Source organism: Myotis yumanensis, unplaced genomic scaffold (assembly GCF_028538775.1).
Source record: "Myotis yumanensis isolate MYYU_CA2020_CCGP unplaced genomic scaffold, mMyoYum1.0.hap1 SCAF_17, whole genome shotgun sequence".
Classification (NCBI taxonomy): Eukaryota; Metazoa; Chordata; class Mammalia; order Chiroptera; family Vespertilionidae; genus Myotis; species Myotis yumanensis.
This window is the reverse complement of record NW_027223768.1, coordinates 15,409,696-15,435,737: the sequence shown is the minus strand read 5'-3', so window position 1 is coordinate 15,435,737 and position 26,042 is coordinate 15,409,696. Positions and strand designations below refer to the sequence as shown.

At 43.5% G+C, this 26,042-nt stretch overlaps 1 protein-coding gene across 11 annotated transcripts in view; it reads left to right on the top strand.

Annotated features, from left to right (window-relative positions):
• The window catches only part of GON4L (gon-4 like), a 51,338-nt gene that overhangs the window by 24,118 nt on the left and 1,178 nt on the right, over positions 1 to 26,042 (top strand). For 5 of the 11 annotated variants that reach the window (XM_070396427.1, XM_070396422.1, XM_070396426.1 and 2 more), the window contains 21 exons: positions 5 to 106; positions 1,959 to 1,999; positions 2,414 to 2,509; positions 2,600 to 2,703; positions 4,912 to 5,110; positions 5,617 to 5,703; positions 6,088 to 6,256; positions 7,626 to 7,770; positions 11,057 to 11,207; positions 13,701 to 13,817; positions 14,196 to 15,899; positions 16,439 to 16,697; positions 17,467 to 17,651; positions 18,535 to 18,732; positions 20,501 to 20,644; positions 21,204 to 21,347; positions 21,451 to 21,570; positions 23,168 to 23,281; positions 24,008 to 24,218; positions 25,059 to 25,677; positions 25,764 to 25,866. In XM_070396427.1, the coding sequence (XP_070252528.1) occupies positions 5 to 106; positions 1,959 to 1,999; positions 2,414 to 2,509; positions 2,600 to 2,703; positions 4,912 to 5,110; positions 5,617 to 5,703; positions 6,088 to 6,256; positions 7,626 to 7,770; positions 11,057 to 11,207; positions 13,701 to 13,817; positions 14,196 to 15,899; positions 16,439 to 16,697; positions 17,467 to 17,651; positions 18,535 to 18,732; positions 20,501 to 20,644; positions 21,204 to 21,347; positions 21,451 to 21,570; positions 23,168 to 23,281; positions 24,008 to 24,218; positions 25,059 to 25,677; positions 25,764 to 25,866 (5,012 nt within the window). Of the gene's footprint in view, positions 1 to 4; positions 107 to 1,958; positions 2,000 to 2,413; positions 2,510 to 2,599; positions 2,704 to 4,911; positions 5,111 to 5,616; positions 5,704 to 6,087; positions 6,257 to 7,625; positions 7,771 to 11,056; positions 11,208 to 13,700; positions 13,818 to 14,195; positions 15,900 to 16,430; positions 16,698 to 17,466; positions 17,652 to 18,534; positions 18,733 to 20,500; positions 20,645 to 21,203; positions 21,348 to 21,450; positions 21,571 to 23,167; positions 23,282 to 24,007; positions 24,219 to 25,058; positions 25,678 to 25,763; positions 25,867 to 26,042 lie in introns of those variants that run through there. The other 6 variants (XM_070396430.1, XM_070396431.1, XM_070396429.1 and 3 more) reach the window with 4 other exon arrangements.

Here is a 26,042-nt window from a genome sequence, read left to right as displayed (position 1 = left end):
CTAGATGAGGCGGATGATGATGACGATCCAGAATATAATTTCCTGGAAGACCGTGACGAACCAGACACAGAGGATTTCCGCACCGACCGGGCAGTGAGAATCACCAGTGAGTCTGTGTTTACTATGGGTCCTGCTCTTGACTGTCCTATCTACATTTGTTCACTTTGTATATTTTTGAGGGTAAAGTTTGCACTCCATTTAATCTAAGACATTTAAGCTTCCTCTATCCTATTTCTATAAATCTTTAAATGTAGGTATATACTCAGAAAGCCTATCAGTCGTTCATTTACACATCCCACAGTTATGTATTGAGTCCAGTATTTGGCAGGGATTATACTTAGGATACCATAATGAATAAAACATAGCTGTGTCTTATAGGGTGACAGTTTAGTAGGGGATACAAACAGAAAACATTTTAATAGCCCTGGTCGGTTTGGCTCAGTGGATAGAGCATCAGCCTGTGGACTGAAGGGTCCCAGGTTCAATTCCGGTCAGGGCAGGTACCTGGGTTGCAGACTTGATCCCCAGTAGGGGGTGTGCAGGAGGCAGCCAATCAATGATTCTCTCTCATCATTGATGTTTCTATCTCTGTCTCCCTCTCCCTTCCTCTCTGAAGTCAATAAAAATATATTTAAAAAAAAAACATTATAATACAAAGTGATAGGTGCTATAATAAGTTGTGTATAAAGTATGCTAGTGGCCTAAAAGAGGGTATAATCTAGTGTATGGTATGAAATTAGGGTGGGAGGGCTTAGGGAAGGATTCACAAGATGAGGTTTTTTTTTCCCCTAGTTTTGAAGGAGGAATAGGAAATTTATGGCAAATGGGGGCAGAGAAGGATATTATAAATATAAGAGCATCTATAAACAGCAGAATTGTGAAACAATAATAAGTGTGTTGGGAAAATAGTAAGTAGTTGGTATAGTTGTGTGAGTGAGTGGTGGTAGAAAAGGATAATCAGTGTTCAGAACTTGAATTTGAGAACCTTGAATTTGAGTTTTGATTTATCAAAAAGGAGAGAGAGCTCAAAGAGTTTTAAGTAGGAAATCAATAGGAACTTATTTGGATTTTAGAAATACCATTTTGATTAAATACTGGTTTAATATAAAGAGAGCAAGATTAGAGGCATGCAAAGCACATCACTTGACTTGAGTCATTTGTTTGAAAAATTACTTCATTGCCAGTGATGGAAAACATATTTCAGAAATTATTGATTTTTTAAAATATATTTTATTGATTTTTTTACAGAGAGGAAGGAGAGGGATAGAGAGTCAGAAACATCGAAGAGAGAGAAACATCAATGAGCTGCCTCCTGCACACCCTCCACTGGGGATGTTGCCCGCAGCCAAGGTACATGCCCTTGACCGGAACCGAACCTGGGACCCTTCAGTCCGCAGGCGGATGCTCCATCCACTGAGCCAAACCGGTTAGGGCAGAAATTATTGATTTTTATTGCATGCATTAAACACCCACTATTGGTACTGAGACCTCATCAGGGCAATTTTTATTATTACTGTTTTTTTATATAAATATTTTAAAGAATATTTTATTTATTTCAGAGAGGAAGGAAGAGGGAGAGATAGATTCATCAATGATGAGAGAGAATCATTGATTGGATGCCTCCTGCATGTCCCCTACTGGGAATTGAGCCAGCAACTTTGGCATATGTCCTGACCGGGAATTGAACTGTGACCTCCTGGTTTATAGGTCGAAACTCAACCACTGAGCTACTCTGGCTTCACAAGAATAAGACTGTTTAGTTCTTTCATGTATTCCAAGTATCTAGAACAGGATTGAGGCATAGTTGGTATTCAGTAAATGTTTTTGAATAATGAATATTAGATATATATGAGGATTTTGTCAAATGCCTTGCTGAAAATAACATACATTGTTTTCTTGGAATTCCCTCTTATGAAATTAACTTGTTCTCACAACATAGTGTTTGGGTTTTCTTGCAGAAAAGGAAGTGAATGGACTGATGGAAGAACTGTTTGAAACTGTGAGTAATGATCCTTGAGTATGAGTTCAGGATGGTGAAAGTGGATTCTTCAGCAAGCTCTGTCTTTTTGGTCCCAGGGCTCCTGCCTCCAGAGTGGCATTCATACAAAGCCAGTTCCCCCTTTAGCCCACCCAGGAGAGAATATAATGGCAGGAGAATATTGGTAACTAACAAACTTTGGTTATCCATATATAGATAATTCTTAGTAAACTTTACTTGCAAACTTTGGAAGGCCTTCCCAACGATCATTTGGTGCATCCTTAAAGATTGCATACTAGTTTTAGATTATTCTAAATCACACAGTTACCTTGCTTATAAATTTGTCTCGTGAAAGATAGTTATGATCACTGTGAGTTATCCATACTCTGTCCTTAGCTGTACAGACTGACCAGTTGAGAGATTTTTTTCCCCTAGGGTAATAGTGGAGTCATCCCATGTGCAGGACTGTGGAAGTCCTCAAGTGAGAAAAATACTCTGATGCAAGCTCTTTCTGAGTGCCAGCATTATCCTGTAAGCGGTAGTGATTAATTTCCCTTCTCACTGCTGCAGTGACTTCACATGCCCGTTCCCCAGGAAAACGCTCCTTTTCCTTTTGCTCAGTTCCAAGATGAGATGGGATTCCCCAGCATGGAAGATGATGGTCCAGAGGAGGAGGAGCGTGTGGCTGAGCCTCGACCTAACTTTAATACTCCCCAAGCCCTACGGTAGGCCTGTCAAAGACTTTGAAACAGAATAGAGAAAAAATGTCTTCTGAAAAGGTTTTCGGCAATTTCAGTTAATTCCCCAGCCCTCGGGGGGTGTTAGCTGTCAGGTGAATAAGTCTCCTTATGATGGGGCAGTGCAGCTATAGACCAAGCTGTATCTGTTTGGGAAGGGAGAAAAAACAGTAGCTGGCATCCATGGCAACTTCTCCAGGTGAGTGGTGCTGGAGAGGTATGTAGGACTATGTGGCCAGCCACAAAAACTACCCCAAATTGTCATAGCCATCATGTCCCATTTGTTCACTTCATTTGCCGTTAGCATCTAGTAAATGTTAATGAATGTTTGTTAATTACCTAGGCATTAATTGAGCAAACCATGAAGCACCTGTAATAATGCCCTAGGGTCTGAAATATATGTACTGCCCTCTTCACATTTCTGTTGCTCCACCCAGAAAGTAGAGGCTTTCATTTTTTCCCCTATTTTGGCGATGGGTTTGCATAATCTATCTGTACACTATTGTTACTCATTCTGAGTAGAAACAGAAGTCAGGATGGGGTTTATTCCATGGGTGGAATAAAGCAAAACTTAGAGATCCACAGCTTCTGATTAGTCCTGTGTTTGAACCGAACAGCATTACCTAACTAGAGAGCCTGGGATCCATTTGAAAGGTAGTCTTTAAGGGAACTTACACTTTAGTGAAGACAACAAAGTATACTAACCAATGTGTAAAAGCTAGAAATACTAGTCGTGCTCCATTACAATAAATACCATAATGAAACTCTAACAAGGATCTCAGGATTTCCCCTTTGAGCTTTATGGAGGTGTTACTGACAGTGTGCGAGTTGGGTGGAGCGGGGTCTCGGTGTCACCTGCTGGTGCTAATGGTGTTCATCAGGTAAATGTAGATTCAGATTTGGCACCCGCCTGCATCTGCCAGCTGTGTGCAGGGAGGGCTCAACACAGGGACAGTGGTGCGCTTGCCATGAAGCCATACAATTCAGTTTGTTCCTGGTATATCTCTGGCGCCGATCGAGCTGCTGTCTCTAGGCTTCAGCTTAAAGTGAGTATTTGTAAGCGAGTGAGTCTGTAGGCAGGCCATTTTTGAGGAGACCTGGTTTTCTAGCAGCCCTTTGTCTCACCCGGATGGGGTTTCAGGGAGTTACCAGGGTGTGGCGAGCCATATTCACCAGGTCAGTTAAACTGCCATGTATTTTAGTATATTCCTTGTTGCTTCATGCCTGAAGGTCTTTGAATTTTTAAGAAACAAAAGAAGTGCCAGAACAAGAGCGGAATGGGAGAAGCTAGATCAGGGTTTGGAGTAATGGGTAAATCAGAGAATTTATGCTGTACTTTGAGAAGATTTTATATAATTGTTAAGAACAAGTTCCAGCCGTAGCCGGTTTGGCTCAGTGGATAGAGCGTCGGCTTGTGGACTCAAGGGTCCCGGGTTCGATTCCAGTCAGGAGCATGTACCTTGGTTGCAGGCACATCCTCAGTGTGAAGGAGGCAGCTGATCGATGTTTCTAACTATCTCTCTTCCTTCCTCTCTGTAAAAAAAAAATCAATAAAATATATTAAAAAAAAAAAAAGAACAAGTTCCAGATTAATGTGCATATCAGTATGATATTGGAATGATAAGTTTCCATTTGCTCCTTGACTGCTTTGTTATCCTGATGTTTCTCTGCTCCTTCCCTTTTATTTGTATACTAGAGGCCCAGTGTACAGATTTGTACACTGGTGGGGTCCCTCGGCCTGGCCTGCAGGGATTGGGCCGAAACTGGCCCAGGGCACGGATTCGTCCAGGGTGTGTCAGGCCCTTTGCGCCCAGTCTCGATTGGCCGGATCCCAGCAGCAAACTAACCTACTGGTTGGAGTGCCTGTCCCCTGGTGGTCAGTGCGCGTCATAGTGACTAGCTGAATGGTCAGACACTTAGCATATTAGGCTTTTATTATATAGGATTACTTAGAGGACTGATTGTAAAAAAATGGGGATGTGGTACAATTCAGAACCATCTTATTTGAATCTATGTTAACAACTTTGGGAAAAGATTTGGCTAGACTAGGAGTTTTGCTTATTGGCTAAAGTGGGATTTAGGAATTATTAGTAGATAGAATTTATGCAGATTCTCTTAGACCACTATTAGCAGGAATTGGATGTGTTGTGGATCTAGGGAATTGTTCACATTCAGTTGTCTCCCTGTTGGGGGTAGGTTTGAGGAACCACTGGCCAACTTGCTAAATGAGCAGCATCGTACAATGAAGGAGCTCCTTGAGCAGCTGAAGTTGAGGAAAGCTTCAGCTAAACAGCAGCAGGAAGTAGAAAGGGTTAAGCCCCAGACCGAGAAAGTTCCTCAGACTCTGATTCTAGACCCAGCCCAGAGGAAGAGACTCCAGCAGCAGATGCAGCAGGTAAGGCTCTTCTTGGTAACGTTACTGTTGGATCATCCCATGGCTTGACCTGGAGCCAAAATTAGCAGCTCTGTAAAAGTCAGAAAGGTGTCTTGACACCCTTTGAAATCATAGGACCACAGGATCTTCACATCAGCTAGGCCCTGAGAACTTACGTTCATGAGTCATCATGGCTCAGGCAAGAATGCATGTAAGTATGTTGATAATATTCAGAATTACAGATTTCGAAGAATTCTGAGTAATCCATTCTGAATTTAACAGCCGTAGGGCCAGAATAGTTTTTTCTTCTTTCTAATCTCAGTTTCTCTGGTTTGAGGTTAAACTTCTCTGATTCTATCATTTTGTTCAAGGGGAACATATCTGTAGAATTCATACTAATGTTGTACTCGTAGAGTATCGAGAAAGCAAAAGATGTATAATAAAGTTGCAAATATCTTGACCGGATCTTCTGGGTTCCAGAAATGGCATCATAACACGTCACTGTATTGTTTTCTTTCCCTCCCCAGCATGTTCAGCTCTTGACGCAAATTCACCTTCTCTCCACCTCCAACCCCAATCTCAACTCGGAGGCCAGTACTACCAGGATATTTCTTGTAAGGTTCCAAATATCCCTAACTCTAAAGATTGAGTATACAGTTACCTTGGCAAGTCATTTCTCACAGATATTCACCCACCAGAATCTATATTTCTTCTTCTCTCCTGCATGTTTGGGTAGCTATTCCTATGTCTTCCTATCTTTGCTGAAAGAACATAAATCACTGATCTTCATGAAAGGGCAGAGAGTGTATTCAGTTTTCTTAAGAGTATTGCTCTGACTTGCAGTCTTAAAGAGGTAATGTTGATTGTGAAAGAGTTTAGGATGATTTTTTTACCTGTTTTTATCCTGTAATAGGAAGGACAGTTTTTCACACAGAGGCTAAGGGCTATTGATGATAATGGCCTGGAACTTAAATCTCCTTTGTGCCCTGTTTTCCCAGGAAGAGCTGGGAACCTTTGCTCAAAGCTCCATCGCTCTTCACCATCAGTTCAACCCTAAGTTTCAGACCTTGTTCCAACCCTGTAACCTGACTGGAGCCATGAAGCTCATTGAAGATTTCAACACACATGTCAGCATTGATTGGAGTCCTCGCAAAACTGTCAAGACGGGTAGGGGACACTGGCTATTTTGTTTGAGTACTTAACACCCAGACCAACGTGTCTATTGTGGCAACAAATACCTTGAACCAGGGCCTCTGGCCAGCACGTGTCTGCCTTAACACAGGCATAATCTCCAAAACCTCATCTTTATGGAATGCCCCCAGGAAAAAGTCAATAATCTCAGATTCCTTGATGGGCAGGGAGAAGAGCTAGATCTCATCCAGGGACTTGGTCTTCATGTCCTTAACCAGGCAGCCCAGCTTGGTGACTGGGAGGACTCCTTGTCCTCGGCCTTGCCTCTGAGAGCTCAGCCTTGACCTTGGCCCTAGATGCCGCTGCCAAACCCTCCTCAGAAGCAGCTGCAGCCTCCCATTACGGGGCCCCTGGGTCCTCCGGGCCCTCCTGTAGCACCAGTGTCATCCACCATTTGGTATCTCATCAGAAAGAAGCAGCACCATATACTCTATAAATATTTGCTTTTGATTTGTTTCCTGGTTTAGCAAATTAGTCGTGGTTTGGTCTGGATTTAGGTTTGTCTTTGGATTTGATTTTAAATCCATGACTCTTACAGTTAAATTGAATATAGTTGAATTTAAGTTCATTAGGTCATGGACACTGATCTCAAACTACTTTATTAGCTATATGTTGGTACTGAAAACTTAATTTAACACCAAACTACAGTAATGACTAATAGATACAGTGTCCTGTGCTTTTTTTTCTGGTGATATAAAAACACTTGTGGAAGGAGAAGTATGGCTATAGTAGTTCTTACCTCTGGAAAGGCAGAAAAATGCCTGGAATTGAGAGACGAACAGCAAGACAGAAATGAATGGGACTGTGTCATCTCATTCCCCTTATGTTGTTTTTTCTTTTTAATTCCCAACCTCAAGAGGAATCTGGGAGAAACTTAATGAAAGTTAAGTAAGAATGAAATAAAATAAAATTTGGAATTTGGAATACCAGATTTGTGAGGGACATTTAGGAGTTAAAATCTTATCCTGGAAGAAAGAAAGCATTGTTGAAGGTCATTTATCTTTCAAGGATTTTAAGGGGGAAAGAGGTAAAAGTATTTTTAGCATACACGGTGTGCCAGGTATTAGTAGGTACTTTCTAAGTATTTATGTTACTTAGTGTTTTAAGTGTTCCACATAGGAAAGAATAAGAAAATCAACTCTTAGTAACATTGAATGGGATTCCCATGAGGTGTATGTTAGGCTCAGAAAGTTGTGGAAACTTTTGTGGGGAGAGTTGTGTGGATTTGGAGGGGATTAAGTTAGGTAGGGAAAGCTCTATCTAAATGCAAAAATGCAATCAGAAACTTCTATAAAGTCCTCTTTGTTCTAGAATTTAATTTATTGGTGTTTTTTTTTTCTTACAGCCTGTAAATTTCCCTGTTTACCAAAGCAAGTGGCTTGGATCCTGGCCACAAGCAAGGTTTTCATGTATCCAGAGCTACTTCCAGTGTGTTCCCTGAAGGCAAAGAATCCCCAGGATAAGAATTCATTCACCAAGGCTGAGGACAAGTAAGGGTTTATTGTGGAGGGGTGAGCACAGAATATCCTGAAGAGAAGGTCTAGTTCTTTTTTCTTAAGGAGCTTAGGGAAATAAGGCCTGTATAAGACACAAAAGACAAAGAAAAGCAGTGTTGATTGTTACGTATAAGGTTCTATAATATGTGCTCGTTTCAGCATTGTCAAATACTGTTCTTTTTGGCGGATGACATGCACATTTTCCAAACATTTTAAATTATGTTTTGTCTTTTATTGATTGTAAAAAACAATCTTGTAATATGTACTATTAGGGGGAACTTAGCAAAGGAAAAAAATTTTTATCCCCTATTCTAACCACCCCAAGATAATGATTTTTCTCTTGCATTTCTTATATACCTGGTAATTATTGGCCATTTAAATACATATACTTTTTGCCTTTTTTTAACTTAATGTCTTTTTGTTGTTGTTTTGTTAATCCTCATCCAAGGATATTTTTTTTCATTGATTTCTAGAGATTGGAAGGGGGGCAGGGAGAGGGAGAAAGAGAAACATTGATGTGAGAGAGACACATTGATTGGTTGCCTCCCATATGAGCCCAACGGGGGGCCGGGGATCACATCTGCAATCCAGGTACTTGCCCTTGACCAGGAATTGAACCCACGACCTTTAGGTGTGTAGGCCAACACTCTACACTCTAACCACTGAGAACACTGGCCAAGGCTAACGTAACATCTTTTTGAAATTGTTTTTCTATTTGCTGTAACATTTTTCTTTCTTTCTTTCTTTTTTTTTTTTTTAATATTCCAGTATCAGGTCTTTTTTTATTTTTTATTTTATTGATTTTTTACAGAGAGGAAGGGAGAGGGATAGAGAGGTAGAAACATCAGTGCGAGAGAAACATTGATCAGCTGCCTCTTGCACACCTCCTACTGGGGATGTGCCCGCAACCAAGGTACATGCCCTTGACCGGAATTGAACCTGGGACCTTTCAGTCCACAGGCCGACGCTCTGTCCACTGAGCCAAACCGGTTAGGGCAACATTGTTCTTTTTTATTGTTTCTGTATATTGTCCTTTAAAGCAATATTTAATGGCCCTGTGATATTTCTTTTTATTTTTTTTTTTTTTTTATTTTTTATTAAATCTTTATTGTTCAGATTATTACATTTGTTCCTCTTTTTTCCCCCCATAACTCCCCTCCTTCCAGCTCCCACCCCACCCTCCACCCTCACTCCCCACCCACTGTGTTCATCCATAGGTGCATGATTTTTGTCCAGTCACTTCCCGCATCTCCCACACCCCTTTTTCCCCCAAGAATAGTCAGTCTATTCCCTTTCTATGTCCCTGATTCTATTATAATCACCAGTTCATTCTGTACATCAGGTTATTTATTCACTTGATTCTTAGATTCATTTGTTGATAGATGCATGTTTGTTGTTCATAATTTGTATCTTTACCTTTTTCTTCTTCTTCCTCTTCTTAAAGGATACCTTTCAGCATTTCATATAATACTGGTTTGGCGGTGATGAACTCCTTTAGCTTTTCCTTATCTGTGAAGCTCTTTATCTGACCTTCAATTCTGAATGATAGCTTTGCTGGATAAAGTAATCTTGGTTGTAGGTTCTTGGTATTCAGCACTTTGAATATTTCTTGCCATTCCCTTCTGGCCTGCAAAGTTTCTGTTGAGAAATCAGCTGACAGTCGTATGGGTATTCCCTTGTAGGTAATTGAGCCTCTTTCTCTTGCTGCTTTTAAGATTTTCTCTTTGTCTTTTGCTCTTGGCATTTTAATGATGATGTGTCTTGGTGTGGTCCTCTTTGGATTCCTTTTGTTTGGGGTTCTCTGTGCTTCTTGGACCTGTAAGTCCATTTCTTTCACCAGGTGGGGGAAGTTTTCTGCCATTATTTCTTGAAATAGGTTTTCAATATCTTGCTGTCTCTCATCTTCTGGCACTCCAATGACTCTGATATTAGACCGCTTAAAGCTGTCCCAGAGGCTCCTTACACTATCTTCACACTTTCGGATTCTTTTTTCATTTTGCTTTTCCAATTGGGTGTTTTTTGTCGAATCTTTGGTTTGATTATTGTACTCCTCTGGTCTGCTATTGGGTATAATATTCTTTATTTCAGTCCGTGTATGCTTACTTTCTAATTTCTTTATCGTAGCATCGAGGGTCTCATTAGTTTTCGTGAGGCTCTGCACAAATTTATGGCAAGCCCTCAAAATTGCGATTCTTAGCTCCATATCCTCCATTTCTGTCATGTTTTTTTGTCTCCGCATCTTTTATGCTTTCTTGGTGCACCCCCTTGTGGTCTCTGTGCGCAGTCTTGTTCTAGCCAAGCCTTAATTGTTGTAGTTAACACTAGAGGGGTTTGACCACCAGGCCGGCTGGCTGTGGAAATCAGCTGTGTCCTGTGATATTTCTTTTATTTGCTACTTTTCCCCCTTCTGTTGTTTTGCAGTTGTGAGTGAGGCTTCACCAAAGATCTTTGTACAAATAGAGCTTTTTTTTTTTTTTTAAAGCTCACGAGAGGAAGGGGCGGGGGGGGGGAGGGTGGGTGGAGTGGGGGAGAGGGAGAGAGGGAGAGAAAGAGAAAGAAAGAGAAAGAACACACACACGAATCTATGTGAGAGAGAAACATCAATCGGTTGCCAGTTGCCTTCTGTACCTGCCCCAACCAGGGATCAAACTCAACCCAGGCATGTGCCCTGACCTGACCTGAACTGGCAGCCTTTCTGTGCACAGGACAACACTTAGCCAGCTGAGCCACGTTGGCTGGGTTGTACGTAGAGCTTTTGAAAATCTTTGGTGTTCATCCCTTTCGGTAAATTCCCAAGAGTGAGATTATTCGATAAAGGATAGGAATATTTTTATGGCTCTTGATGTGTATTGCCATCAGTAAATATGTACACAGGCAACCATAATAAATTATGTTATGATGGGAGGTAATATTGGTGTTGATTTCATATACTTAGCATGGTGCCCATTGTTTTTTTATATTTGTTTTTATAGCCATCCTCCTTCCTTTGAATACAAAGTTCAAAGGAATAGAAAGCATGAAAACTCACATGTTCTGACATTCATTAGTGATTTACGCTTAGGTTTTCCTCTTCCCACCCGGTTGTGAACTTCTGATTGAGTCTTACTCATTGTACTTATTAGCACTCAGTAAATATCTGAAATTTTTTGTTGAGTAGCCACAAACTTATACAAGAATTAGATGTAGAAAAAGTGGATTGTAAAATGTGGAGTTAGTCTGGGGAGCCTTTTTAGAAGAATGGATTGTAAAGTGGGATTTTCTGACATTGTTCCTTTCTCAGTTTGTTAGTTTTAGGACTAAAGCACTTTGAAGGGACTGAGTTTCCTAAGCCTCTAATCAGCAAGTACCTTCTAACTTGCAAAACTGCCCACCAACTGACAGTGAGAATCAAGAACCGCAGCATGAACAGAGCTCCTGACAATATCTTCAAAGTAAGTGTTTCCTGCAGGCTCAACCTGGGACTTGTTAGGGCTTTGGCTGGTGACTCAGGCTGTGAAAGAATTCACAACTAAAAGAAGAGGTAGGTGCAGAGATGTGAGATATTTCCTCTTCTTTACTGTTTTGAAATTTCATAATAATATTCCTTAGTTTGGGTCTAGTTTCATTAAATACTTTAAAATAGTGAATGGCAGAGGGACAGTGGGCAAGCAGGAGAGGAAGAAGGCTGGAATTTCTGTATTTGTTAAGCAAAGTACCCCAGCCCTCAGTTATGCCCAGTGGCTTGGTCCAGAGATCATCGTTTCCAGAAATCCTCCTGCCAGGGCAGGGGAGGCTCTCACCTGACTACACACCATGGGAGAGGCGATGGGGGTTTGACTGCCTCTTCAACAGATTTAATCTGTCCTCTTCATCTTTACCTAATTTGAGTTGTAGCTTTTCCTCCAATTCTAGAAGTAGGTGGTGTCTTACCTTTTGCTAGACTCTGACATAAATGTTGTTGGCTGTGAACTCTCCTCCACATAGGATTTGGTTTTCTTCATTTTCCTATGTCTTAGTTTGGAAACTCGTGTGTTTCCGTATTCCTCCATCTGCTTTTGTTGTTGTTGTTGATCCTCACATGAGGATATTTATTTTTCCCATTGATTTGTATTTGAGAGTGGAAGGGAAGGAGAGAGACAGAAAGAGAGAAACATGGATGTGAACAAGACACATCGGTTGGTTGCTTCCCGTATAGTCCCCAGGCCAGGGATCGAGCCTGCAACCGAGGTATGTGCCCTTGACCGGAATCAAACCCAAGACCCTTCAGTCTGGGGGCTGACACTCTATCCACTGAGCCAAACCAGCCAGGGCTCCATCTGCTTTTTAGCCTTGAAAATTTTGCTGTTATTTTCTCTCATTCTTTCTTTCCTTGTAGGCTTTTCCCTGTAAGAAATTCCTTTCTGTTGTTTTCATGGGGTTTTAAAAGGGAACAAAGACAAGTGGATGGTTTAAATGGTTTTAACAGTAGATTTCTCCTTAACTCTTTAACCTATGAATGTGTGGATATTATCCCCACAAAGATTTTGAATTATCTCCCAGTTGACTACCCAGTAGATACTTTTCTCTTCTTCTCCTCTTAAACTTTATAGTGCTGTTCACGCATTCCTTCCTTAAACTCCCTATTCTCTTATGCTCTGTGATACCAGGACTCTTACCGTAGGCTGCTCCTTCATGAACTCTTCTTCTCCTGCTCTGTCCTTAAATATTAGTGTTCCACAGTAAATTGGATTAGTGGTCTCATGATTTTCAAATTTGTGTCTTTGGTCCAGTTCTCTCCTGAGCTCTGACCTAGTGTAGCCAACTGCTTAAAGGAATTCTTAACTTGGTTGCCTCACTCCTCACTGACTCCTCAAATAGAACTTGTCTCTCCCTCTGTACCCTCCAGTTGTGCCACTGTCACCACCAATAACAGCAAACTCTCCTCCCCAACTTACCCCCTCTGTGGTCTGTGTGTATGTGTATGACATTAATGTCTCAGTCCATAAACCTGGGAAGTGTTCTCAATTCTTCCTGCTTGATCACTACCATGTCTACCAGTCATCACAGCCTCAGTTTTCTTACTTTATTTCCTACTCAGTTGCCCACTGCCTTTGTTCAGGACTTTGTTACACTTACATTAATGCAGTAGTTTTCTCTTTGTGAACATGAAGTATACTCTGCCCTCCCCTGCCTCATGTAGCAAACTCCGTTCCATTAAGATTCATCTATACCAGCTGCACCTGCTCCAGAAAAATACTGTTCAAGTTTGAAGTTATGTGTCATTTTTTGTGTAACAGTACATGTTTGTACTTTTTTACACAGAATGTCATTATTGGTCTACTCGACTGTTTCTCCCACTAATCTGTAAGCTCCTTGAGAGCAGGAATTGCTTCTCTTATTTTGTATGCTTAGCTAGTAGCACCGTGCCCAGCACATGAAGGCATTCTGCAGCTGTGAATGAATGGGTGCTTATTGTCATTGTAAGTTCAATTTCCATCTTCATTTATGCTTAAAACCCCACTGTCTCAGTCTTTCTGTTCTTCCCCTTCCCTTCTAATGTTCTTTCGCCATTATTTGCTTAAAAAAAAAAAAAAAGAAGCTCCCATATGTCCAGGATGAGGGTTAAGGCAGATGTTGTGTAGGAGCAAATTTTAAATAAGATTTCTCTGACCATCTGCTTCCTTTTCTCAGGACCTAAACTTTTCCCTTCCTGGTGAGCTGAATAGAGATGATCCGTTAAAAGACATTGAATAATTGTAAAATCTTTATTAATTAGAGATTAGTTTAATTTTAAATACAGAAGCATTCAGCACATGCTGTTTATATAGATGTATATATGGATGTGTACCTGTGTGTGTGTGTGTATGTTTGTGTCAGTCAAACCACTGCCCACCCCACTCCTCACCCTGACAGAGGGCAATGTTTCTGAAAGAAATATAACTCATGCTTCATCTCTTCATGCTCAGTTTTACAAGAAGACCAAACAGCTGCCCGTCTTCGGGAAGTGCTGTGAAGAGATCCAGCCACATCAGTGGAAGCCACCCGTAGAGAGGGAAGAACACCGGCTTCCATTCTGGTTAAAGGTAAGCCCTCCTCTTCCAGGACCAGGGCCAGCAGGTCACTAAAAACCTGGCAGAAACATCAGTTCCACTTTACACCTCTAATGCTTTAGTTGTAGAACCAGGATTTAAGAAATCTCCCTCATTCGTCCTTCTCTCCTTCCTCTCCCCTCCCCCCAGGTGGGTACAATGATAGTTTCCTATAGGAAACTCAGAGAAGAGTTTCCAGAGTATGCAATGGGAATGTAGTCTTTGTAGAAATTTTATATTGTACAGAAAAATCCTTCTTGAAAAGATTACCTTGAGACTGTCCTGACAAAGTTTCTAAAATCTAGAAAACCCTATTTTATTTTTTACCAAATTCTGACATCTGCTAGATCAGAGTGTTTTTGTTCCCAATAGGCCAGTCTGCCATCCATCCAGGAGGAAATGCAGCACATAGCCGATGGTGCCAGAGAGGCAGGAAATGTGACTGGCACCACTGAGATCAAGCCGGACCCAGATGTAGGAAAAACCAGCTTGGAATTGGAGAGTGAGACTCGGTACCCACTGCTCCTGCCTAAGGGTGTAGTCCTGAAACTGAAGCCGGTTGCCAACTGTTTCTCCAGGAAGGGCTGGAGACAGAAGCGGTCATCGACCTTGAAGCCCCTCCTTATCAGACCCAGCCCCTCTCTCCAGCCTACCTCCAATTCTGGGAAGATACCGCCTAGGTCAACTCAGTCAGAAGCCCCTCCAAGCAAAATGGTGGTCCGGATTCCTCAGACGATCCAGCCAGCCACCGTCTTACAGACGGTACCAGCTGTCCCTCAACTGAGGGTCACTGGAGGTGATAGTTTCGAGTCCTCAACAGTATTGCCTACTATACCCCCCGAGGCCAGGACCAGCTTCCCTCTGTCCGAGCCCCAGACCTTGTTCTCCTCTGCTCCTGTGCCCAAGATAATGCTGCCCTCACTTGCCCCTTCTAAGTTCCGAAAGCCGTATGTGAAACGGAGAGGCCCAAAGAAAAAGGGGACCAAGGCCTCTCTCTGCCTGAAGTCTGTCCCCCTCATCAACTCTGCACCTGTTATCTTCACTGTTCCTGCCGCCGCTGTGAAGGTTGTGAGCCTGGGCAGTGGCTGCAACATGATCCAGCCCGTCAATGCGACTGTGGCCCCGAGTTCTCAGACCCTTCCCATCACCACACTCTTGGTTAACCCTACTTCCTTCCCATGTCCATTGAACCAGCCCCTTGTAGCCTCCTCCATCCCACCCTTAATTGTTTCTGGGAACTCTGTGAATCTTCCTGTACAGTCCGCCTCTGAAGAGAAGGCCCAAGTGAGTGTGGATGTTGGTTGTCCTTTGGATGAAGGGAAAAATGCCTTTCCAGGCCTGGTACCCAAATTAGAACCCCAGGACCTATCTCCTCTCTGTGCCCCTGTCTTCCCCAAAAAGGAGCACAGCCCAGGACCTCTACCATCAGACGGAGTGTGCCCGGAAGACTTGTCAGAAAACAGTGCCTATATCTGGACTGTTGTGAAAACGGAGGAGGGGAGGCAAGTTGTGGAACCACTGCCTCAGGGCTTCCAAGAATCTCTAAGCTCTCCTCCTGAAAATGCAGAGAAAATTGTCAAGATGGAACCTAAAGATCCTGGGGAGGAAGTCCCCCGGGCATCCCCGAAGCACACCATTTATGATGAAGTCAAAGAAGAGTACTCTGCGGAATTGGACACTGGCTTCCCAAGTGAGGAGTCAAGTGGTGCAAGAGAAGCAAAGAAACAGACAGTCTTACAGAAGGAGGAGGAGAGGAACCAACTAGCTAAAACCCCGTCAGCTTCTCAAGAGCCTCCTGATGGAGGAAACTCAGGAAATGTGAGCAAAGAATCGCCAAAGAATGCTTCATCCTCCGTTGACCCTGACACGGTGCTGAGCAGCCTCCCCGGGAAACCGGAAGACGTACTCAGCGTTGATGGTCAGTTAGCAGGGACCCCAGCGAGGCCAGAAACTGGAGGAGAGAAGGATGGGCCCGAGGAAGAGGAAGAAGAGGACTTTGATGACCTTACCCAGGATGAGGAAGATGAGATGTCCTCAGCTTCTGAGGAATCTGTGCTCTCTGTCCCAGAACTCCAGGTGAGAGATGGGAAGTATTCGCAAGTATTTTGTGCACTCAGTAATATCAGTAGGTCACCTTGGTTGCTGCACTATAGATATTTCTAAAATCATTTTTATTTGCCTTTTGAAATACAATTTTGGGTTTGCAGTGAGGAGAGGGAAAGGGTGAAATTTGACTCATTATATTTTACTTAAACACATTTAAATGTTGCGTTGAATTACCTAAGCACATTTAAATGCCTAAAAAATGGATCATAAGTGTGGACTGTGGCAAAGGAAAACCCTCTTCAGGGTAGAGGGGACCTCTCCCCCATCCCCTCTCCCAGTCAGCTGTCAGGTAGCAACCCCAGCTACACCTATGACTCCATAACTCAGAGAACCAGGCTCTGATAATTGTGGTGACCTCTGTGGTGACCCCCACAGGTCCCCCCTGCCATATATGCGCGCGCGCACACACTCTGATTGATTAACCTCAGTTCCTCTTGAAAAACTGCAGTTGGCACTTGCTGAGCCATTACCAGCCCTTATGAACACTCTTTGGGGGGTGAGGGTTGCAGGAAACAATGGAGAAACTGACCTGGCTCGCATCTGAAAGGCGCATGAGTCAGGAGGGTGAGTCTGAGGAAGAGAACTCTCAGGAAGAGAACTCTGAGCCTGAAGAAGAGGAGGAGGAAGAAGCAGAAGCAGAAGGAATGGAAAGCCTGCAGAAAGAGGATGGAATGACAGATGAAGCCATAGGAGACCTTGCTGAGAAACCTCCCACTCCCTTCGCCTCACCCCAAACTGCTCCAGAAGAGACCAGCAGGACCCCAGCAGGTGAGTTTGGCAAGCCTGTATGAGGGGCAGGTCTCAGTTGGCCTCATTGTCTAAAGACGTGTGCAGAGTGGCTCGCTTGTAAGCCAGGTGTCGACTTGAGAAAAACTCCTCTGGGTCACCCCTGCAACTTCCCTTCCCCAAAACGGAAGTTTAACTTGGTACCTTTACAGATGAGATGCTCAGAAATTTAAAATTTTATTCCCATCAGCTGTTAGATTTGTATCAGGTTTATCTAAATTTTTATACTGGTTCTTTTTTAAAAAAATATGTTGATACTGATTTTTAGAGAGGAAAGGACAGGGAGAGAGAAATAGAAACATCTATGAGAGAGACACATCGATCGGCTGCCTCCTGCCCGAGCACTACTGGGGATTGAGTATGTGCCCTAACTGGGAATCGAATCCAGGATCTCTTGGTTCACGGGAGGATGCTCAATCTATTGAGCCACACTAGCCAGACTATACTGGTTCTTCATTCATCTTTCATGCATGAGGCTAAAACTGTGTGTATTTCAGAAAGCACTGCTTATTCCTCACCAAGACATAGTCCCTTGAGAGCTCGACATAGGCCATACTCACTCTTAAGACTGCTGACTGCATAGAGCTGACCTGTCAGAGACAGATATGCCTCTCGTGCCATTTTCCCAGCAGCTTTTCTCCTGATTTGTTTCATACCATTAAAAGGGTTTGCATGGGGTGGGCGCATGTGGTGGGATGGGAAGAGCAGGGGTTGCAGCGATGAAGAAACACTCTTTTTCTCGTACTCTAAGGAGAGAGCATCAAAGCTTCTGGAAAGGGCCGGAGCAATCACCGAGCTCGGAATAAGAGGGGCAGTCGGGCCCGAGCCAGCAAGGATACCTCCAAACTGCTGCTGCTGTATGATGAGAACATTCTCGAGCGGGACCCACTCAGAGAGCAGAAGGATTTGGCCTTTGCTCAGGCTTATCTGACTAGGGTAGGCGGATGCTACTTCCTGTACTGCCATTCCCTCTGAATGAGGCTACTCCTTTGAGGAAGATGTTTTTAAAATGAAGTTTGCTTTTCAGGCTCCACAACAGCCTTCTATGCCTCTGCCTTTGCTCTCCTGGAATTACCTAAAGATCTGTGAGAGAACCATAAGGAGATAGAATTCAGTTTTAAGCAGGTTTACTGTTAGTACCTTAGCATCATCCCTCTATTGCCTAGAAATGGAAAGATGGACACCACCATCATCAGTAAGAGGTTGTGACTTCCCTGGGTCGGCTAAAGTAGGACCCTTACTGAGCCCTTGGCTTGTGCAGACCAACCTCTGGTACACGGCCAGAGAGAGGATCTCAGAGAGGCACCCGGGCTTCAGAGAGAGGAACCAACCTGCTCTTTGAGGTTGTCCTGGCTGGCGGTCTCATTCTTTTGCTATCTATCTGGTTCCTTTATCCCCCCCAAGCAAAGTGGAGTACTAGCAGTGCCAGTCATGACTTTCTTGTCTCCTCATATTTACTAACAATCCTAATTTTGTATTAGTTACCCTCAAATGATACCATGCTGAAATATAGGGATGGAATACTTATCTATTTCAGTATGGAGCTGAAGTCAGGAAGGATAGAGGCTAGGGCTGTGAGCTAGAAAAAAAAGCTTACCTCGATTTGTGGGGAAAATGGCTTTTCAGTTGCCCCTTAGCAGAAAAGGAGCTGTACGTACCTTGCTCATTGTCTTCCATTAATGGTCGGATCTTAGGGCCTGTTAGAGGAAGGACAATTCTTAGAGCTCTCTAACAATAACTTCTCATCCTTTCTTGGTATTGCCTTTTTCTGTTGCAACGCAAAGAAAGGGTACTGATGGCTGATAGTCTTCCTGTACAGGTACGAGAAGCCCTGCAACATACCCCTGGCAGGTATGAGGACTTCCTTCAGGTTATCTATGAATTTGAGTCAAGTACTCAGAGGCAGACGGCTGTGGATCTCTACAAAAGCCTGAAAATTCTTCTCCAAGACTGGCCTCAGCTGTTGAAGGACTTTGCTGCTTTCCTGTTGCCCGAGCAAGCTCTGGCCTGTGGATTAGTGAGTAGATGGGCAAAGACAGCACAATGGGATTCCTGGGTCAGAGCGAGATTGGATTTGAATAGAGAGTTGGTTAACACTGTTCCAGTCTCCTGACTACTTCCAGTCAGATAGCCTTTTCCTAGCACAAGGTGGTAAGAGCCTCCTTTTCAAGAATGATCTTCCCAATTCCATTCTCCCAAGTACGTTACTGGGACTAGGAGGGTTTTACCTTCAGTTGCCAGTGAAGCCCTTAGTTAAATCATATGCCTATTGCTCCTCATTGTTGTAAAACAGGCATTCGTTGAACTAATACTTAATGAGTGCCTACTATGTGTCAGGCAAAGTCCTAGGTACTACGACTATAGTAATTATAAAAAAATCCTGTCCTCATGGAGTTTACATTCTCATGGGGAAAGTCATATGATAAACAGTGATATGTAAAGTGCTGAGGTCTGAGAGAACTTTAGGGTATTTGTGGACTCCAAAGAAATAACCCTGAGGACTAGCTGTGAAAGACATGAGTTGATTAGGACTTGACATGTGCACTGGCTTCCATCTGTGATGTTTTCCATCAAGTCCCATCTGGCCTGCTGATAGGCCACCCTGGGGGCAGCCAGCTGGTGCTGTTGTCTAACCACCACCCAGACTTCCTCAGCACACAGTTCTATCCTAGAGCACAGAAAACAAAGCAAAATGGGGCAGCAGGGAAGGGGGTCATGCCCGAGAGCAAGCTGTGTGAAATCAAAACACTAGCTGTTTGCAATCCGGGCTCACATCTGGAAGCAGTTCCTCTCTGGCCTTTCTTAGTCCGAATTGCTGGCCAGGCTCTGAAGGTCTCACCGTCCACTTACAGGCCTTCTGTATATTCCCACAGGGTGGGAAGGGGAGTTGGAGCTTGGGAAAGGGCCCATGTTCCCATTTACCATACAAACAGTGAAATACATTATTGTAAATATATATACAGAGTAAGGCAAATGTAGGTTTATAGTTGTGAGTATGTGAAACACAGTTTATTCTTGTATTATTTGTTTGTTAATTATTGTATTTTCCATATGAACAACTATAAACCTACTTTTGCCCTGCCCTGTATATTATAAAAATTATAAAATAGACATAAATAGTATATAGTATATAATGATTTATAGTAATAATTCTCTATAGAAAAATAAAGTAGAAAAGGGGAATAGAGAGTAGTAGGTAAAATGGGTGAGGGGTAGGGTGTTGCAATTTTATACATGGAAGGTTGGGAGGGCCACTGTGATACGGTGACATTTGAAATGTTGGAGATCCAGTATCTAAACATGAGGGATATTCTGGTAGTTCTCATTTTTTTGTCATGACTGGTAGACAGGAATAAAGGATATAATGAGAATTTTCTGATAGTCTTAAGGCAGTTCAGTGGTAATGGAATGATTATACATATCATGCTAATCTTCTCTTTCTGTATTATGAGAATCAAATGAGTGCATATGTGAAAATTCTTCGTAAACTGAATGCTACATCAGTTTGAGTGTCTGATTTCACAATGCATGAAACAGTGAACAACTTGAGATATGTACATCTCTTGAATCTTTCATTCACATCATAGTTACCTTGGACCAGTAGACCCCAGTAACCCAAGGTGGATAGATGCTAGAGGTCGTTAAAAAGATCACACAGTTGTAAACTGGAACCTTCCATCCCCTAGTCCCCCAACCCATTTTGTCTTGGTTCTTTGCTTAGAACCCTCACATCCTGCTCTAGCTGTATAGGTGACTCCTCTTTTGCTCTCTTTTCACTCTGGTAGTTTGAGGAGCAGCAGGCTTTTGAGAAGAGTCGCAAGTTTCTCCGGCAGCTTGAAATTTGCTTTGCGGAAAACCCCTCACATCACCAGAAGATTATCAAGGTCCTCCAAAGTTGTGCAGACTGCCTGCCCCAGGAGATTACTGAGGTATTTTTTCCTGTCCTTCCTTCCCATTTTCTCTAGGCCTTAGGCCCTTCCCTTCTCCCTTTCCCTAACTTAGCCTATATCCTCTTGCTTCTGGGTACCATGCACTTCTAGAGGAGATGAAGAAGGCAAGGACCTTTCAAGGCTTGTCTGTAGCATAATACGCTGGAATAGGGTTGATTGCCACCTGAAACCGGATCCTGACTGACCTTCCCAGGCTCAGGAATGCTCTCAGTGCCCTGGAAGGAAGAGGTTCAAGGAAGGAGGTGATGATGGGCCCAGAAGAGGCTTATTGCTCTGCTTGGGTTAATGCCTGACCTGGAGATCAGGAGGGCAGGATAGAGAGTGTTGTTATTAGGAATCAAACTTATTGTCAATACTCCTCCTGTGTAGGCAAGCAAGGAGGGAGAGGAAATTCAAGAACTTTTATCTATCAAAGAGAGGCTTCTGTGTGTCTCCCAGTTGACTAGAAAAATAGAACTTGGAAGTATATGGGACTGGTTTGGAATATGGCCTAGGAAGGATCTGGGGATTTCATCTTTCCCTCTACACCTCTTCCTAGCTCAAGACACAGATGTGGCAACTCCTCAAGGGCCACGACCACCTGCAGGATGAGTTCTCCATCTTCTTTGACCATCTGCGCCCAGCAGCTAGCCGGATGGGTGACTTTGAAGAGATCAATTGGACTGAAGAGAAGGAATATGAGGTAAAAGCCCTGAGGCTGCACTAGGGTTGTGAAGGGAGAAGGCCTTGTGTGGGAGGGGTAATCTGCCCATAGTCTATGTTGAGTGGCACCAACTTCTCCCCAGTTTGATGGCTTTGAAGAAGTGGCACTGCCTGATGTGGAAGAGGACGAGGAACCTCCCAAGATACCCACAGCCCCAAAGAACAAAAGAAGAAAGGAGATTGGGGTACAGAATCATGACAAGGTACATCAAGTTGTTGGAGATGGTCCATTTTTCATTAATCAAGACTTGAGTTTCTGCCTAAATGTTTCTCTGGCAAAGGTTCCGGGATCTGAGGCTGCTGTGGACATGCAGAGCCCATGGGAAGAACAGTGCAGTTGCTAAAGAGGCCCCACTCTGGAGAGCTTCATTAGAAGGATCTGTTTCCCATTTTCTTTCTAGTTCAGATCTATTTCTCTTGCCCTTGGGTTTTAACTTTTTCTTTTCTGTTTATGTGAAAAACTAAGATTGCCCATTTTAATAATGATAATGGCTAGTCCTTAGGTGTGTTAAAAAATATATGTCTCTTGGAAATATTTTCAATGGATTATTCACTCATTTAATTCTCACAATAATCCTATGAAGAGATTGCTCTTGTTTGCATTTTACAGAAGAGGAAACTGAAGTGCAGAGAGAGGCCATTGCCTGGGTCTCATATTTAATAAGTGGCAATGCTAGGATATGAACCCAGGGAATCCAGCTCCAGAGCCTGCTCATACTGCTCTCGAATGCTCTTCAAGAAGTAGTCTTTTTATTTTATTATTTTAAAAATACGTTTTTATTGATTTTTTTTTTTTTTTTTTAGAGAAAGAGGGAGAGGAACAAAGAGTTAGAAACACTGATTGGCTGCCACTCGCACACCCCCTACTGGGGATTGAGCCTGCAACCCAGCACTTGCCCTGACCAGGAATTGAACTGGTGACCTCTTGGTTCATGGGTTGAGGGTGAACCAATGAGCAACACCAGCTGGGCAAGAAGTAGTCTTTTTTTTTTTTTTTTTAATCCTCACCCCAGGATATTTTTCTATTGATTTTCAGAGAGAATGGAAGGGAGGGGGAGAGACAGTGAGAGAGAAACATTGATGTGAGAGAGACACATCGATTGGTTGTCTCCCGCATGTGCTCGACCAGGGTCAGGGATGAAGCCTGCAACTGAGGTATGTGCCCTTCACCAGAATCGAACCCAGGACCCTCAGTCTGCAGGCTGAAGCTCTATCCACTGAGCCTAACCAACTAGGGCAAGAAGTAGTCTTTTTAATCCATGTCCTTTTACTTCATGTCTCTTACTATTTCTTAGAGAAGAACTTTATAGGAGCTGAGTGACCATGGGCAATTTATTTAATATCTCTTCAGTTTTTTCATCATCAACGGGAATAAATATGGAACTTATGTCTTGGGTTTATTAAATAGCATCATTGAGTGAGCCTTCCATATGTACAAAGCCTCTCTCAAGATGATTGGGAGGGGAGAGCTCAAAGCACAGGGAGACAGAAACAAAGACAGATGAGTGAGTAGATCATATCTTATGTTGGAGCTCTCCAGTGTCTTTGCCTCAGATTATATTTGACTTAAATATCCCTTGAACCATCTAGGCAACTGGGATATGTCAGTTTTGGGGTGATTTAAGAATTGTTTTAGGAATTCATAATAAGCTTTAATCGAGTTTAGATATTGATTTCCTCAGGCAATATAAAGATGGTATATAATAAAAGAGAGAGGATGGGATTGGCAGGGCCAGAACAAGCTATTTCTCTCTTGCTACCAAAATGCTTGGCAGCTAACCAAGCCCAGATATCTCCTAGGAGGCTGAGTGGCCAGATGGCGCCAAGGACTGTGCCTGTGCATGCCATGAAGGAGGTCCTGATTCCAAACTGAAGAAGAGCAAAAGGAGAAACTGCAGCCACTGCAGCAGCAAGGTGAGGGCAGGGACTGTACCGAGAGGCATCAGAGCTGCCTACCTAGGTCAACCTCCAGCTTGCCTTACTGTTGGGGTATTGTTTGCTACCACAAATGTGAACCTTGTATGCACACATAGAATACAAACAGAATCTTTTAAAAATATATTGTGGGCTTTGCTTTTTTTAAAATATATTTTCATTGATTTCAGAGAGGAAGGGAGAGGAAGAGAGAGAAACATCAATGATGAGAGAGAGTCAGTGATCGGCTGCCTCCTGCAACGCCTCCTACTGGGGATTGAGCCTGCAACCTTGGCATATGCCTTGACCAGGAATCAAATTGTGACCTGGTTCCTAGGTCGAAGCTCAACCACTGAGCCACACCGGTCTGGCAGATTTTACTTTTTAAAGAGAATCCTGTGGATAAAGTTTTTGGAGTTGGAAAAAAAAATCAATTAGTTCAAATAGTTCCTTCATAGATTTTATTTTTTAATGAAGTAAGCCTGTGTCAAGAAAACAGACCCTAAAGGTAATGCTGGCTCTCTAGGTAGAGTAGAGCTGGTTGGCAGCAAAAATACAGTCCTTGGTAGAGGAGTTGTTGAATCCCATACTCTATTCTGGGCATTTAAAATCCTTGAAGCATCTTGATTGACTTGCTGAGCATCCCAACAGGGCTTCTTCCTTTGGTTGGCCCCCTAAGACAAAGGAGGGTCAGGAAACCCTTGACCCACAAGGCCATCCCTGCAGGTCTATGACAGCAAATCCTACAAGAGCAAGGAGCCCCATGAGTTGGTGGGTGGCAGCCCCCACCGAGAGGCCAGTCCTATGCCTGGTGCTAAGGAAGCTGGGCAGGGCAAGGATGTGATGGAGGAGGAAGCCCCAGAGGAACGAGAAACCACTGAGGCAACCCAGAGCAGGACTGGCAGGAGTACCCGAAAGGGAGAGATGCCCATTTCAGGTGAGTGATCTGGCTGCCAATCCAGCCTTTCTCCATTTATTTCTGTCTTATTCTTACACACTTCAAGTAAAAATGTATTTGAACCTGGGTAAATAACAGTGTTTTCAAGGACTGTTACTAATAAATAGAAACCCTTCTCCTATTCAGCCTTAATTTTCTCTCCTGTGGCTTTAATACTCTTGCAGAACTAAAAATGCTACAAAATCAACATGATTCAGCCTTTTCTTGTATTCCCATTCCTGAATCCCTTCTCTTTATCTCCAGATCCTCTGTGATCTGCATTCTAAAGACTCCAGCATTATCAGCTTTGGCAGGCAGATATTTTTTTATTTATTGATGTCTAGAGAGAGTGACATCGTTTTGTTGTTCCACTTATTTATGCATTCATTGGTTGCTTCTTGTATGTGCCCTGATGGGGATTGAACCTGCAGCCTTGGTGTATTGGGACGATGCTCTAACCAACTGAGCTATTAGGCTAGGGGCGCAAATATTTCTTTTTTTTAAATATGTTTTTGTTACTGATCAGTGAGAGAGAGCAATCAATCAGCTGTCCCTTGCATGCCTCCGACTGGGGATCAAGCCCACATCCTGGGCATGCACCCCAACTGGGAATTGAACCGTGACCTCTCCATGCATGGGGCGACACTCAACCCACTGAACCACACCGGGCCAGGGCTTATTTCTTTAAACGTGACTTTAGCCCTGACCCCCACCTCACTCTTTTGGATTAGAATTTTGTCACAGTAGCTTATCAGAGTGACCGTGTGGTAATTTGAAGTCAGTCCTTAGTTGCATCTCCACCCTGTCCACACTGTTAGATCTTTGTTTCCTCCTAAGCAGGATTGGCAGTGGGGAGCACTTTGCTGTCCCCTCAAGAAGTGATTCTTACAGAACGGCAGCTCCTCCTGGATGGCCCACCGCCCAGCTCACCAGAGACTCCTCAGCTTCCCTCCAACACTGGAGTTGTTCTGGACACCAGGACAGATCAGGTCAAACCGGAGGCTTCCTGCTGCACGGAGTTCCCCAGGCTTCAGGATGAGGGGGAGGGCCATCAGGCAGCAGGTGATGCAGTGTCTTCCACGCCAGTCTGCGATGCTTCGGAAACTCAATGTCCTGGAACTCTGGAACCCCCTGCTTCTTCCCCGAGTCCCGTTTCCTCCAGGACCAGAGACTTAGGGAGAGGACAGGTGTCTGGGAAACCAGATACTCAAGAGAGCTGGCTGCCTTCAAGCAGAACTGGTATGAAGACATCAGACAAGAAGTCCTCAGTCCATGAATCATCAGGAATTGACACCTCAGAGACTTCTCCCAAAACCCCTAAAGGAGGTTTGGCTAAAGACAGTGGAGTACAGGTCAGGGGCCCAGAAGGGGAGCAGCAGCCAAAGGCCACAGAAGTCACCGTATGTGCGAACAACAGCAAGGTCAGCTCCACCGGGGAAAAGGTGGTCCTGTGGACACGGTAGGTAGGGGTGGATGTGTGTTCATAAAGCACGTGGACCACATCCATGACACACACTTAGGACTCATCACAATATATGGTTACAGGGAAGCTGACCGTGTGATTCTCACCATGTGCCAGGAACAAGGAGCACAGCCCCAGACTTTTCGAATCATCTCCCAGCAGCTAGGAAATAAGACTCCTACTGAGGTAAGTGGGCGGGGGGAGTCCTCGACAGTTTCAAATCCAGGAGAGGCAGGAAGAGGACAGGCTGGCTGACTAAGAGGAGCTAAGATTGTAAAGCTCTGCTGAGAAAGGGCCTGGCTTCCCAGGGTATTTGTAGTGGTTCTAGAAGAGAAAGGGCATTGGATTTCGAGATGGAAGCC